The 15474-nt window shown below is 41.2% G+C and overlaps 1 protein-coding gene across 1 annotated transcript in view; it reads right to left on the bottom strand.

The window, feature by feature from the left end:
• Positions 1-15474, bottom strand: part of LOC135743921 (macrophage mannose receptor 1-like) — a 92956-nt gene that overhangs the window by 64034 nt on the left and 13448 nt on the right. The window contains exons 7-15 of the mRNA XM_065261825.1: positions 14132-14314; positions 13494-13651; positions 13273-13386; positions 12805-12920; positions 12579-12727; positions 12283-12479; positions 11958-12073; positions 3599-3680; positions 3331-3475 (exon numbers count right to left, since the gene is read on the bottom strand). Of these exons, the coding sequence (XP_065117897.1) occupies positions 3331-3475; positions 3599-3680; positions 11958-12073; positions 12283-12479; positions 12579-12727; positions 12805-12920; positions 13273-13386; positions 13494-13651; positions 14132-14314 (1260 nt within the window). The remainder of the gene's footprint in view (positions 1-3330; positions 3476-3598; positions 3681-11957; positions 12074-12282; positions 12480-12578; positions 12728-12804; positions 12921-13272; positions 13387-13493; positions 13652-14131; positions 14315-15474) is intronic.

Below are 15474 nucleotides of genomic sequence, written 5' to 3'. Positions count from 1 at the left end.
ACTGTAAGTCATTTATCTTCATTTATATTTGCTATCATGTAATATGTTATGGCTTGTGCAGTTCAGCCTACACAAGCGACCTCAGCAGACTGCACGCTTCTGATTGAAAAACTTTCGCATTGTTTACAAACGAGGACACGTGATCGTCACGTAATGGCGGATCTAGATGCTGTGTTAGACACAGTTATTCACTTTCGTTTTCTTCATGGCAACTTTCAGTTAGGCTGCACTGCAGGATCTTTTAAGTGTGTGCTATAACATGATTCCATTATTGTTCCATATCAGTGATATCAGTGAAATTTACCCATCAGTTATGTATGTAAGGGTATTTCTGTGGACAATTTATGCTAACAGCTGTTTCTAACTCTCTTACAGGTCTGCATCCCTCTCATCAGTACAAAACTATGAAGTGGAAAAACAAATTCACACTTTTTGGACATAAAGTTATATGGTAACATGAGCCACATGAAGTTTACAGCTCTGTTGTTTATCAGTTTCTTAGTTTATACAAGTTAAGTTTTTGAATAGGGTTTGTTTCCAAATAAACTGAAAATGTCCTACTGACCTTCATTTCTATTTTGATTATATTGTTCACTCCTTGATAAACCTCAAACAAACATGTATACATTTGTCCTCACATTCTTTACTGTAGTTCCCTCTCACATTACTGCCTCATTATGCAGCTCATTATGCAAGCCTTTGTTTGGTAGCTGTCAATCAATCCTTCTCGCATACGGCCCCTCTAAACAAAAACTGTCTTACAATTTCTAAATCAATATATTGTTTTATGTGAACGAGTAGGCAGGATGATTTTCACATCATTTTAAAGAAAAAACTCAATTCTGTTTAGAAAAGTCTTGTTGAACCATATTTAGTATGGGTTTTGTGGACTTATATCAGTGACTTAAAAATGTTGCTTTTTTTAAAAACCACGCATAAACATTATTCTCTCAAAAATACAAACATGTACATACATGTAGCTCATATAATATTGTAGACCAGTTTGTGCATTCTTATCAGACACTTGCCATTATTATGTTTTAAAGCAACTGAAAAAAGACCAAATTTAAAGCGTCTCACAACCTCTGACAGTGTCCCAAAATGGTCGGACCCCAGAGGGTTAATGTCACGTGTCTTTACGGGATCTTTACGCAATGTGTGTTAATTCAAGCACAGGTCCTGGAAACTCATTGTCAGTGCGAATGAACCAAAAATCAAACGATCCCGGACGCATTTTTCTGTGTATTTCCATAATCTCTGTGTGATAAAGAGCTTTAGTTATATGTTGTTAGGGCTGCACGATGTGAGTAAAAGTTGCGATGTGCGGTGACATTGTTTAAAATGTTGCGATGACAATGTGAGTTGCGATAAATATTTTCAATTTTTTCATGTTTTAGGGGCCATTCACATGTCATGTCGTGCCTAAAAACGCGTGGAAAACGCTAGACACTTAGGTTATTGAGACATGACCTGCACGCTGCGCTTGTGTTATTCTGAAAAGTTCAAATGTTTTTGAACAGCCTCGCAGCGCTTCCAGAACGCACATACTGCGCGCCTACATTTGAAATAATGAACTTGAGGGCACAATAGACGCAATATGTGGATCACCGCTTACACAGTACCTGTGTTTGCGGCGTCATCTCTCCTAAATCCAAAATAATTCCATGATATAGCTGAAGTGCTGTTCCTTTTCACCACAAGGTCTTCGTCTGACAACGCATTTTCCTCACTCTTCTCTCCTTCCTCCGCCATCGTTTTTGCTAACAGGCACAGCGTCGCAACTGACACCTCACAAATCAATCTGAGCATACTGTAGCTGACTTGGGGGTTCCCCTGATTGGCCTAAAAGCATGAACTTGCAAACCATGTCTTCAAGATTAAACGTGATAGGTCAAACGTTATTAGAAGGGCTTACCGTTTTCCTTTCATTCATCACGTCAAGGCTGTCTGTTGCGATGTGTTCATCGCGTGAGTTCATATCGCGATGACAATGAAAATTCGATGTATCTTTCAGCCCTATATGTTGTATTTGGAGTTCTTTTTAAATTAATGATGTTTATTGATTGTTACCATGATTGAGAGCTGTGTGTTAGTTTTAGTTTTATTCATTCATTTCACACTCATCATCATTCTAAAAACAGTGTAGAGGGCCAGCCTGATCTCACGAATTTCCGTGGCATTCTCATAGATCAAATGTTTTGTCCTATTTTCTTACCATTGTCGCTTTGGTTTAGGGTTAGATTTACATAAAATGACATCCTTACCCAAACCCAACTCTAACGCCAACGCCAAGCGACAACCCTGCTGAAAAAAACAGCATCAAACCAGCATGGACCAGCATGGGAATAATGCTGGTCTATGCTGGTTTAGCTGGTGGTCACAGCATACCAGCACCAAAACACAACATATGCTGGTATGACCAGCATGGGATGCTGGTGCTAATGGTGGTTTAGCTGGTGCTAATGTTGGTTTAGCTGGTGCTAATGCTGGTGCTGGTTTGATGCTGGTTTAGCTGGTGTTCACTAGCAAACCAGCACCAAAACACAACATATGCTGGTCTTGCTGGTATGCTGGTTTTTTCTGCAGTGAATTGTTTAAAGTTTAGAAAATATTATAAAATAAATCAGAAACAATAGTATAAACCAATAGTTAAAGTGGCATACTAATGCAAACATCAAATCTAGCCCTAGATCGAAGCAAAAACGGTTTGAAAATTGGTAACCAATCTGTGAGAATGCCACGGAAAAATGAATAAAAAATTCCGTGACTATCCCATGGAACTTTGTGAGATCATGTTGCAAGGGCAGCACAGTGGTGCGCATCACTGTTGGCTCACAGCAAAAAGGTCGCTTGTTCAAGCTTAGGCTGAATCTGACCAAGACTTTGGTCAGGAGACCTTTATATTTGAAGTTTGCTTGTTCTCTCTGTGGTATTGTGGGTTTAGTCCAAAAACATGCAGGTTAGTTGAACTGGATAAATTGCCCTTTACCCAACTTGTATGTGGATTAACTTTAAAGAGAGATGCTGAAATGGTGTTTATACAATCGAAATCCTTCTGAGTAAACTCAGAAATTTGCTTGTTGCCTAATCAATTTAAGTTGGTTCAACTTGTTGGTTTAAGTTGACATTTACATCACCCAAACGTTCAAAAGTTGTGCAGCAAGTTGCCTTTAAAATTAAAGATAAACTTTTTCTTTTTTTACAGTGAATCAGAAAGACACATCCCACAGAGCTGTGTAATAAATCTAAATATTCATCAAAACATTAATTCACTGACACAGTTTTTCTATACTCTGTTCTGAATATACTTGCTTATATCTGCATGTGTACCTATTGGAATCTGACAGATCCAGTCTAAATAAGTATCACAATCACGATCATTCCACTGGCGTCTATATTTACTGCCATATTCAACACAGTTCTCATTATTGTTGACGTTGCTTGGTTCACGAAAGGCCCAGTTCCGATAATCCGACTAAAACAGAAACAAACATACAATCACAGAGAAAATAACATGATACAAAATGTAAAATAACATTAGAAGTAAAGCCTCAACAAAACAACACAAATAGACAGAGATGAATGAGAAATCACTCACAGGAGTTTGATCTGACCACACAAAACCAGAATTACGGTCCAATGAATTGAAGCCGATCCACGTCGGGTATGTAGGCCAAAACCTGATAAAAAGGTCACGTGACAAAACGGGTTGTTTATTAAAAAAAGTCTCCTCACTCGGTGAACATATTTCATATTTTAATGCTTCTATGCAGCTATTTCAGTCACATAAGACAACAGTCCTATACTTGAATGTGGATACACGGAAAAAACTGATATCTCTAAAATTACTTTGTAGAGTTGGGTCCGAGTCCACCTTTGTTGAGTACGAGTCAAGACCAAGTCCAGAAAGTAATTAAATTGAAAAAATGAAACAAAATTAGTTTTGTATGTTATGTAGCGTAGAAGTAAATAATCACCAATAATCACGAGGAATCATCTTTTATTATTCAAGCAGCCTCATACACCACATGCTTCATCACTATTTTTCTACCCTTTTTCTCTGCTACTTCGTATAACATAGAAATATAACATATTCACCTTTTACTCAAAACAATTCTTCCTAGTAATTCACATTAAGAACAAATGCTCAGTACTTAAATATTGTATGTAACTTAGAAAACATACAATACAAAAACTAACTTCTATTTCTGGAAGCACTATGAATGAAATTATTTAAATGCATATCCAATTCTAAATAAGCACCAAATACAACAACGGGTATGAATGCAACAACAACATCAATTTACCTCAACATTAGTTAATACATTATTTTCTCTTTAATGAACATACTGTAGTCTTTTAACCACGTCGGAGAGCAACTCACACGCTGAGGTCGAGGTAAGAAAAAATCACCAGAACCGGGTCTATGAACATTGACCGGCGCTTGAGGTGGCTAAGTAAGCCAATCAGTCACAGTGGTTGAAACTGACCCACTAGAAAAGAATGCCAGCTGTGAAGCGTGCCATTTCCTACCATCCGGAATGAAAGTATTCTTTCCCACTTGTTGCCTGATTTCTTTTGGCTCTGAAAATCTTTGATGTCCTTTTGATACATGCCAAGGAAGTTTAACACGCACTTTGTCACCTCGTTGTTGCTTCACTTTTGCTTGTCGCGCTGTTACCCGTTCGCGCACAACATCCGCCTTCGCACTAGATGTCAGCGGGACCATTACGTCCAAACAAGTGCGCATTTTCCTTCCGTGTAGTAATTCAAAGGGGGTCACTCCAGAAGTGAAGTGAGGAGTTGCTCTGTAGACTTGAAGAAATTCAGTGACAGCCGTTTTCCAAAGTTTTAACTCAATTATGGCAGACTGAATGCAACTCTTGAGAACCCTGTGAAAACGCTCTATTGCTCCATTAGCAGCCGGATGGTACACAGGCGTACGCACATGATCAATGTCCCTTGACTTAAGAAAGGCAGAAAATTCTGCAGCAGTAAATTGAGGTCCATTATCCGTTACAATACACTCCGGGTTCCCATGCCGACTAAACACTGATGTGAGGAAATTAACAACTTGCTATGCGCTCACTGAAGACACAAACGCCACTTCAGGCCATTTGTTGTGGTAATCTATCAGTGTCAGAGCATAGCGGCAATCCCAGGTAGCTGATTCAAATGGGCCTACCATATCCATTGCAACTTTGCGCCATGGCTCGGCCGGGAAGGGAACAGGTTGCAGAGGAGCAGAATTGAGTTTAGCAGTTTTATCTGAAACCTGACACAGTTGGCAGGATGAAATAAAGCATGTAACAGACTCGTCCATCCGTGGCCACCAATATAAATCATGTAAGCGTTGCTTTGTGCGCACTATACCCTGGTGTCCCTTGTGCGCGAGCATCACCAGTCTATGACGTAACAAAGCAGGTGCGACTAAACGTGATCCCCTTAGAATAAGGTCATCCGTTGCAGCAATTTCGTTTCTCAGTTTGTAGAATGGCAGCAAGAGAGGGTCCACATGCGAAGAGGAACGCGGCCAGCCTTTTTGTATCTGCGCACACAACGCACACATCTCAGGGCAGGATGCAGATGCAGTAGCAAACTCTTCTGGTGTCACAGCCATCAGCGCAGAAGTAAGCAAAGCTACTTGTTCAGGCTCAATGTCCGAATCAGGGCACGTAGCCTCAGAAGGCAGAGGAAGACGGGACAGGCAGTCCGCTGTTGAATTATGACAGCCCGGCCGGTACTGTACTTCGTAGTTGAAACATATGCACTATACGCATTTCCGCACGGTCACCCCCTTTTGAAGTAAGCAAAGTGGTTAATGCCTGATGGTCTGTGTGTAATGTAAAGGTCCGCCCCCACAAATACGTCCTCCATTTCTCTACTGCCCAGATGCATGCGAGGGCTTCCTTTTCCACAGTCGAATATTTTTTCGTTCGGATGTGGTGAGGGTTCTCGACGCGAATGCCACAGTGCGCTCTGACTTGTCTGGGTGTATTTGTGAAAAAACGGCTCCGAGGCCGTAATCCGACGCATCGGTCGAAATGATTGTAGGCAGGTCAGGGTTATAAAGAGCCAATGCAGGACTTTTAACCAATAACTGTCTCACCTCAGAAAAGCTGTATTGGGCCTCATTTGACCATCTGAACTCCGTATCCTTCCGCAAACAGGCGCGTAATGGTTCCACAACGGAGGCAAAATTAGGTATGAATTTACTATACCATGATAACAAGCCCAGAAAAGAGCGCAAGTGGACTGCGTCCGTGGGAGCTGGTGCCTGTAAGATTGCACACAGATGTTGCTTGTCGGGCTGGATACCCTGTGCTGTGACTGTGTGGCCAAGGAACTGTAAACTGTAAAATTTTGATTCATTAATTTGCAGTCCAGCATCTCGTAATCGTTGCAGAACGCCTTGCAGAGAACGTTCGTGTTCCTCAGGTGTGCGTCCCCATATTATTATGTCATCCAAATAGTTTGCCGCATTTGGTAAGGCCTGTAAAATAGTGCACATCATCTTTTGAAACGCAGACGGGGCTGAAGCCAGGCCGTATGTTACTCGGCAGAGCCGGAATAGTCCATCGTGCGTGATGAAGGAAGTTAAGTCTCTGCTATCAGGGTGCAACATGACCTGGTGATATGCGCTCGTCCATGTGTGGCAGGGGATAACTGTCTGTCACAATGGCCTAATTGGGTTCTCTGAGATTGACACATAGACGGATGCCGCCCATTTTCTTTAGCGTGACAACGATCGGTGATACCCAGGGTGACGCGTCAATTTTTTCAAATATGCCTTTTTTGAGGAGACAGTCCAACTCGTTGGAAACAGCAGAACGAACTGACAAAGGCAAGCGTCGTAGTTTTTGGCGAACCGGAACAGCATTACCGGAGAGCTTAACTTTATGGACAAAACCTTTTGCGCATCCTAATGCGCGTTGAGGTGAGGCTGATTTTGTAAGACACATGACAGCACTAGACGAAGCCTGTGATTTAGCATGGGCTAACGCAGGAAGTAGTTGTTGCCCTTCGAAGCGCAACCGTAATCCTTTTATTAGATCCATTCCAAGCAATGCAGTGCCGGAATCAACTATTTAGAGTTTTGCGCTGCAGGTGACTTCATCTCTAGACAAAATTTTTCATGACCCACAGCGGAAGCATGTGCGGGATGTAGATGACGATGCCACAGAGCCAAGGGAAGTGTTAGGAGGCTTACGTGAGTGTGCGTCTCCGTTGACCAGAAGTATCCTTTGACCGCGATTGTATAGACTGTACAGGTAGGGGCTGATTCCCTGCGATACTCTTTGCCTGTTCTGCGGCAGCCTCAATCTGAGTGGCAATTGTAATAGCCTTCGTTAACGTCAAATCGGTCTCTAGTAACAGCCTCTCGCGTTTACAGTGACTCGCGACATGTTCAATTAACTGATCTCTAATCATATCATCAGCATTAGCCCCGAACTCACATTTGGAAACTAAGTCTCTTAAAGCTGCAACGTACTGTAAGTGTCACACGGTGATGATTACATGGGGCGGAACCAAAAACTAGGAAGATTGGTTCCGCCCGGAGATGGTTTCCGGAACTTCCGGGTGAACCCCATGAGGAAAATCAAGCCGATTGAGTGCAGGAGTGTGTAATAAACGCGGCGATTGGGGATTGGATGACGTGAGGAAAGGAAGGAGTATAAAGAGAACATGGAAACCCAAGGTTAGTGTTGTGTGTTTTTGTGGTACAGTCGACTCGTTGAGCTCGATCGGTAGGGTGCTTACCAAGCGGTTGTGGTGTGAAAGCGGAGAGCTGGGTGAAACTACGTCCGGTAACAACAGAAGAGGATATTTACTGGGCGTAGAGAGAAAGAGGATATATATTTATCACTGGGCTGAGTATACTGAAACTTCCTTGTTGTTTTGGACGAAATGACATGCATGCTTCATAGATGTGTTTATATGACAGTGGGATGAATACTTACCAGATCACGTGCAGACTGAAGAGAAACCAGCCAGCTTGAAGGCGGAGGAAACGAAGGAGAGAGTGTTATCATTTACTGTGAGTACAAGGAGTCTAAATTTGGATATTATTGTGGAAAGGGCACTACTCAACGTGTGTTGTGAGTCCCCAGCAAACTGAATAGCGGCCCTATCATGAAGCAGAGTGGTGGGTGAGCCGGGAAACGTATAAATATTGGGAGGAAAGGCAGTCGCGGCAGCTACGTCCATTTACTGGTTCTTCACCATTACAACGCCCAATCGATTCCCAGGCAAGTTCTATGAAGTCCGTGGCCTGACCTTATCTTTTCACTTAAAGTGTGTGGAGTGCTGTGGGTGAGTCCTTGACTTTGCTGAATGTGTGTGCACTTGACGTATTGCAGTGGAATGCTGTGTCTATGTTGTCAGAAGCCATTATAGGTTGGAGTTAGCCGTGGGAGAACAAACGACCTTGAGGCTGGTGAAACGTTCTTAAATGATATGCTGTCCAGCGACGCTGTGTGAAGACAGGTGTAACGTCCTTCTCCAGCCCTGGAAATTGTCTTGGCTCTGTGGAGACGGCGGTGAATCGTACTGGGAGTTCGGACCATACGTGAGTAAAGTTCAAAGGTGGTTTCACATGTATGAAGGAAGTTGTATTGCTGTTCAAGCACGGTGTGGATTAACTTTGCCTGTTGCGGAGCCTCTTCAAAGGTGCGCCCCTGTCTAGATCTCTGGAACCATACGTGGAAGAGAGGAGAGGGCAGCGTTCGGCTCGACTGTGACAGTGTTGAATTCCCCCGTCGTACCAGTGGCCTCTGGAAAAGGCCTGTGTGAAGACGTCTTACCACAAAAGGTCTGTGAGTAAATCTACCTACTGTATACCTGTTGGTCCATCATAAGTCCACCGCCCACGAGTAGCATTTGAGGTAGAAAACTTCTAAGGATAGAGAACCTGAAGAGTCAAGGGTAAAGGTTTCCCGCCACCTGTGTATACTTACCACTGTGTTTCAGCCACGAGCCCTCCAAAGGAGAAACCTACAAGCCCCGTTTCCTGAGAAGTACCTACCGTATCCACTGCTATCAGCCACCTGTAAGAGAGAGAAGTTGCAGTTATCTGTAAAGTATCAGTTTGTTTTTCAGCCACGAATCCTCCAAAGGAGAGAACTACGAGCCCCGTTACCTGAGAAGTACCTACCGTATCCACTGCCACCAGCCACCTGTAAGAGAGAGAAGTTGCAGATATCTGTAAAGTATCAGTTGTGTTTCAGCCACGAGTCTTCCAAAGGAGAGAACTACGAGCCCCGTTACCTGAGAAGTACCTACCGTATCCACTGCTACCAGCCACCTGTAAGAGAGAGAAGTTGCAGTTATCTGTAAAGTATCAGTTGTGTTTCAGCCACGAGTCTTCCAAAGGAGAAAACTACGAGCCCAGTCACCTGAGAAGTACCTACCGTACCCACTGCTACCAGCCAACTGTAAGAGAGAGAAGTTGCAGTTATCTGTAAAGTATTAGTTGTGTTACAGCCATGAATACTCCAAAGGAGAAAACTACGAGCCCAGTTACCTGAGAAGTACCTACCGTGTCCACTGCTACCAGCCACCTGTAAGAGAGAAAAGCCTCAGGTATCTGTAAAGTGTTACTCTGTGTTACAGCCACGAGCCCTCCAAGGAAGAAGGGTACGAGTTCAGCTTGCCTGAGAAGTACCTACCGTGCCAGTTGCTACTAGCTAGCTGTAAGAGGGAAAAACTTAGTCACCAGTTAAGTGTATCCTGTGCCCACAGCTACGAGCCGGCCAAAAGAGTGGAGGAAGGCCTAGCTACCCATCTACTACTTACCTTGTGTGTGTTGTGCTTCAGGATAGCAGTGTGGATCGCCAGGAGAGTCCATAGCAAGGCCCCAGTGGATTTAGTTCGCTATCAGATAGCGCAGCGACCTACAGCGACAGGGAGCAACGACGATTGAGTCTTACCTCAACTAACACCTCTTCTTCTCAAAACTCTGCCTCCAGGAGAAGCGGAGGGCGCCACGGGTTCAAGAAAGGACATTGAAGGAGCCCCGTCCCCTCTCTCTACGAGGAAGCCCTACCTGGAGGCCAGAAAGAACATTGTTTTAAACTGCCCCTTTCCCTTCACTGAAAATCATTTTTACTAATTTAATAAAGTTTTTTTTAATATTACTTGTACTCTGTGTGTCTGGTCATTAAGGTGGCTTTGGGACCTCCTCGAGGTGGAAACTTGTAAGGGGCGTGGCTTGTTACACCTTTGGTCCACCCCGACCTGTGACATAAGACTGACTCACTGGGGGCTTGAGCACGTTTGCGAAATAAATGTGTCTCCACTACCACGTTGACTTTTGGATTGAAGTATGTTTGCAAAGCAGCTATTGCCGAGTCCAGCGTGTCACCTGTGTCTGGCAGTGTATAGAAGAGTCGTCGTCCCTCCCTTCCGAGACAATGAAGTAGGAGAGCCATTTTCCTCCGTTCAGGCAATTCGTCACCTGTTGCAATAATGACTAGAAGGTAATTGCGGAAAATTTTCTCCCACGTTGTAAATGGAATAGCCGGCTATCCTGGGCATGGAAGGAAGGGACTTGGAAATGGGGCGTTTAACGCTGCCATCCTCCTTCAGTTTTGTGCTCAGGCAGTCACGGTCGCCAATTTTGTTATGTAGCGTAGAAGTAATTAATCACCAGTAATCATGAGGAATCATCTTTTATTATTCAAGCAGCCTCATACACCTCATGCTTCATCACTACTTATTTTTTCTACCCCTTTTCTCTGCTACTTCGTTACTTAACTAACCTCCTCAGCGACACCTATTGACGGGGAGAAATATAACATAGAAATATAACCAATGGCAATATAAAAATGTAATAAAAATACCTCTATTGCATCTTGTCATTGCCATTGAACATTTTTATTTTATGTCAACTAGTTTCCTATCAAAAATGATTTCAAAGAAAAGAAAGGGATATGGAGGTATCTTCTTTTTACCAGATGTCTTGCAAATAAATTCTCTATGATTTTCATAAGCAAAACAAATTATTGCTGACTTTGAGGACTTGTGCTAGCAGCCACGCATTGATGTGTGTGTTTGTCTGCACGTCAAAGACAGGGATGCAAGACAGTGAGACATTAATTAATTTCTCATCACAAGTTTATGCTGGTTTTATTGTTACACATGACGCGGACTCGACTGTACTCTGAGTCCAAAATGTCCAAGTCCGTGTCAAGTCTGAGTACATATATTTACCCGAGTGTGTGACAAGTCCGAGTTCATTCAAAATTGGACTCTAGTCCTAGTACCCCAACTCTACTACTTTGACTGTATTGAGCATTTCATTTTTCATCCATAACACTACTACTGAAACGTCTTATTCAGGCGCCACAATTTCTTTCTGCACAACATCACGCAACCCTTATGCCACGTACACACCAAATGCAAAGCATCATGTTCCTCGCTCTAGATTACTCACAGGATTAAACTTCGTAGCATGCAAATTTTTCACTTGAATTTAATATTTTTGCATTTAAAGTAAATATTGCATGTTTTTGCGGCAATTTGTGGCTAATGCACATAATTCACATTACCCTTAGCAAGTTTGCATCTTATTCGTGTCTTTGCATTGACTTTGTAAGTAATCTACTCATGCAAATCATTGAATTCACGTTTGGTTTGTTAGGTTGTGTAGTAAAGGCAGTTTACAACTTGATTAAAATTAATCGAGCACATCTGGCACCATTTATTTTAGTCTGCTCCTATTGTTTGCCATAAAGAATTAAATTGAGACTTAGATGTAATTGTGATTCTGAGAAGTTCAGAATAGAGAAGTTTCAGTAGAAATGACAGTGTTAACATCAGGGTGTTGTTGATGCAGTTTAATGTCTAACTCATGAACTGATTTAAAATTGTATGTAACCCTGCTTGCATCACCCTACAAAATAACAATAATGATAATAAAGAATATATTCTGTGTATTAGAACTTGTGAGAACTTACCATACCAAAGCCATTTCATCTACTGAATGAAAGCTCGCTAAATCACCACCAACAGCTCGACAGAAGTCACGCGCTTCAAACCAAGTCTTCTTCTCATCCTTTGCCTTTCTGTAGGCCTAAGAAATACAAAAGGTGTGATTCTCCTGAACACAAATAATGTTATGTGTTTTATTTGTTAATAATTATATTAATATTAATGTTACATCCTTATATAATGTTAAATTTCTAGAGTTTGTGTCTGTGCCTTCTGTGACATTTTTAAAAGTGTGTTAATGCTGTTACAGATGCTCAGTGTTTCAGGAGAATCGTGTGTCTTCACATTTACCCGAATACAATTTCCTGGATCTTTTTTAATCCAATTAGCCGGGCAGCTGAGAGGTCGTGTGGTCGGAGGCTCTCGGGTTGTAGTGACTCCTTCTGCCATTTTCTTACAGATGTATTTCTGTTTAGTGTTACAAGCCAATACATCCCATAATCCTGCTGAAGTTCCTGTTAACATTGCTACACAACCTCGGTGCTTATCTGAGTGTGAAAATACAAAGATGTGAGAAGTTAAACTCTTGTAGATTTGACTTTGATTGATGTCACACAGACCGAACACAATGAAACTAATCAACATACCTGGCATGCCTACATTAAAGTGTGTAAACTTGACTTTATCACCATTGATCCACTGGAATCGCTCATTCTGATGAGTATTAGACAAACCAATCCAGAAATATTTTTCAGGTCGAAGACCAACCAGACTGATGAGAAATGCGCTCTCATTTCTAATAGCAAAGATACCACATTGTATTATTCATCTTACTGTAATTTAGTAAAGTATTACTAAATATCATCTACTCACCTGCTGCCAACATCAACCAGGTTAGCTGCGGTCTGCTCACACGTCAGTTTGGCATCATCAAAAGTTTTGGTTTCCATGGCAATGCTATAACAGTAATAGCCAAACCTAAACCAACCCTGTAAAAAGACATTCTCACTATCACCAAATGTTCTTATATATATATATATATATATATATATATATATATATATTTACACAACACTTAATACACAACACCACAACATCAGTAATGTCTCATGACCACATAACAGACAGAATATATTTATATTTAACTGTTAGAATATATTAACAAATAGACTGAAGATACTTTCATGATATATGTCATATAACTGACTTTACTTGGCTTTGATTTGTAATTTGTCATTGTGTTAATTGTATGACTTTATTGTGGTTATTAGTTGACTTTCTTCATTATTTAATGTTTGTTTATTGAAGTAAAATAAAGAGTATGAGGTGATGCAGACTCACAGCTGGACATCCAGGACTGATGACCTCTGGAGATCCTTCAGGTTTAATGGAAGCTTTCTTCTTACAGATGAAACCATGAGCTGATTCACACAGATGATCTGACCACTTTCCCTCCTATTACACAAATGTAAAGCATCACTAATGAAGAATTATGACCATAAAACAATCAGAAAGAAACTATAGTGAGAACAAGATGCAAAAAGTAAATAAAAACAACCCACCTGTCCTGTGATAAGAACACAATCCTCCATTCGATTTGTGATGTGTGAAGGTTCTCCAACAAACCATTTAGTGAAGGTGACGTGTGATCTATCTGACCACTCAAACAGATTCTGAATCCTTTGATCATTAAGACCAATCCAGAGCTCATCAGTCGACACTACACAACAACAACAACACTCAATTTTATACCACCAACTGATATTAAATTATTAGAGATGCAACAATAACAACTATTTTGATAATCAAATAAACAGCCAATGATTGCTTTATGTGTTGCCAAACAATCTTCTTCAAACAGGCGTCATAATGTGCTTTAGTGTCAAGGTCACCACCATATTGGACCTGGCAAGAGCGATCTACAAACAAACCGAAGTAAACAGAGCTGTGGGGTTTTTAAAAAGCAAACTAATATAAAATATATTTTTCCTGTTATTATTAACGGTATTGTGGTTTCTATCCAGAAATGCTTCAGCTCCACCATTAGTGTTTTAGGACAGTCCTGTCCTGTCCAATATGGTGCTGAAAGTACCTTGTGGGACAGGACACTGTTTGCATTTATGTATTTTTTATTTCTTTTATCAGACAACAATGTGTAGGTTTTTTGTGTTACTAAAACAATGTAGTTGTGCACACGTACTGTATCCAGTCTGAGATATGATGAAACTGTGTTCTTCTATGTTGTGGATGCTGGCCAGATCTGATCCTTCTCTGTGACACTCAGCCAAAGCATCACTCCACGTCTTCTTGGTGCGCTGCAGATAATAACAGTGACCGGCGTACGGCACCCACCCCACTGGACAGAAGTTAGGCTGATCTTCACCTGAAAGAGAGAGAGAGAGAGAGAGAGAGAGAGAGAGAGAGAGAGAAAGAAAGAGATAAACAATAAGATTGACCGAATATGGGGTCTGTGAGTGTGTTCCCAAAAAGTTAATGAAAGATGTATTAAAAAATTATCAAAGAGGTATATTATGGTGTACCACAGGGATCAGTTCTAGGCCATATCCTCTTCTCATGATACATGCTACCTTTAGGAGACATTATTAGGAAACATAACATTCCTTTGAAACTGTCAAAACCAGCTGGGTTCTCAAAGTGGGGTCCAGGGACCCTGGTTGTCCACAATCCATACCCAGGGGGTTTGCAAAATAAACTGCTATAAATTATAAATTTGTGCTGTATTATTAAATAGGGAAAGTGTGGTGTTGTATAAAGTAATGAAGAATAAAAGAACCGGCAACTTTCAAATAAACTTGTGTTTAATGTCCGAGAGCATATCTGCACAACTTTCAGCAATACAACACTTCACTTTCTCGCTTACTCTCTTTTGCATGTACTTATCTGTGTTCTACTGCCATCTAGTGGAAAACTCAGAACATTATTGATTCACAGAACACAACAGCAAGACAATACACTCTTTATGAGTGATGCCATACACAGGTATTCAACAGGTGGACCGCATTCTGGATACAGACCGTGAGATACAGACAACCATTTAAAAATATATATATTTTTTAGTTTAAATGAGCAGCATGGTCAATTGTGCGCTCAGGCAATTATTGTAATGATCTTTTGGTTTAATATATTTATATAGTCCCAAAAGCGAAATTGGAGAAATGTTTTTCTCTTGTTAAAGACGCCCTACATTAAGAACTGCAGATAACTTGCTTATTTTATTAATCAATATTAATATTAGCTCATTCCCCGCCAGCATTTTTTTGTGATTTCCTAAAAGTTTCACAAAATGCCTTCCAGGAAAAATTTTTTCTAAACATATATATAAACATACAAATATATTCAATGAAAGAACAGACCCTCTTTGAAAGAGTTTGCTTTCAAACAAACAAACAGGGAAATATATATATATTTTTTTCTTTGCTTAAAAACGTCTCGGTTACGGATGTAACCCTCGTTCCCTGAAGGAGGGAACGGAGACGTCACGTCGTGACCAACAAATTGGGAACTCGCTTAGAGAGACCAATC

This window comes from Paramisgurnus dabryanus, chromosome 2 (assembly GCF_030506205.2).
Source record: "Paramisgurnus dabryanus chromosome 2, PD_genome_1.1, whole genome shotgun sequence".
Lineage (NCBI taxonomy): Eukaryota > Metazoa > Chordata > Actinopteri > Cypriniformes > Cobitidae > Paramisgurnus > Paramisgurnus dabryanus.
Note: the sequence above shows the minus strand (reverse complement) of the source record. Positions and strands in the feature narration are given on the sequence as shown.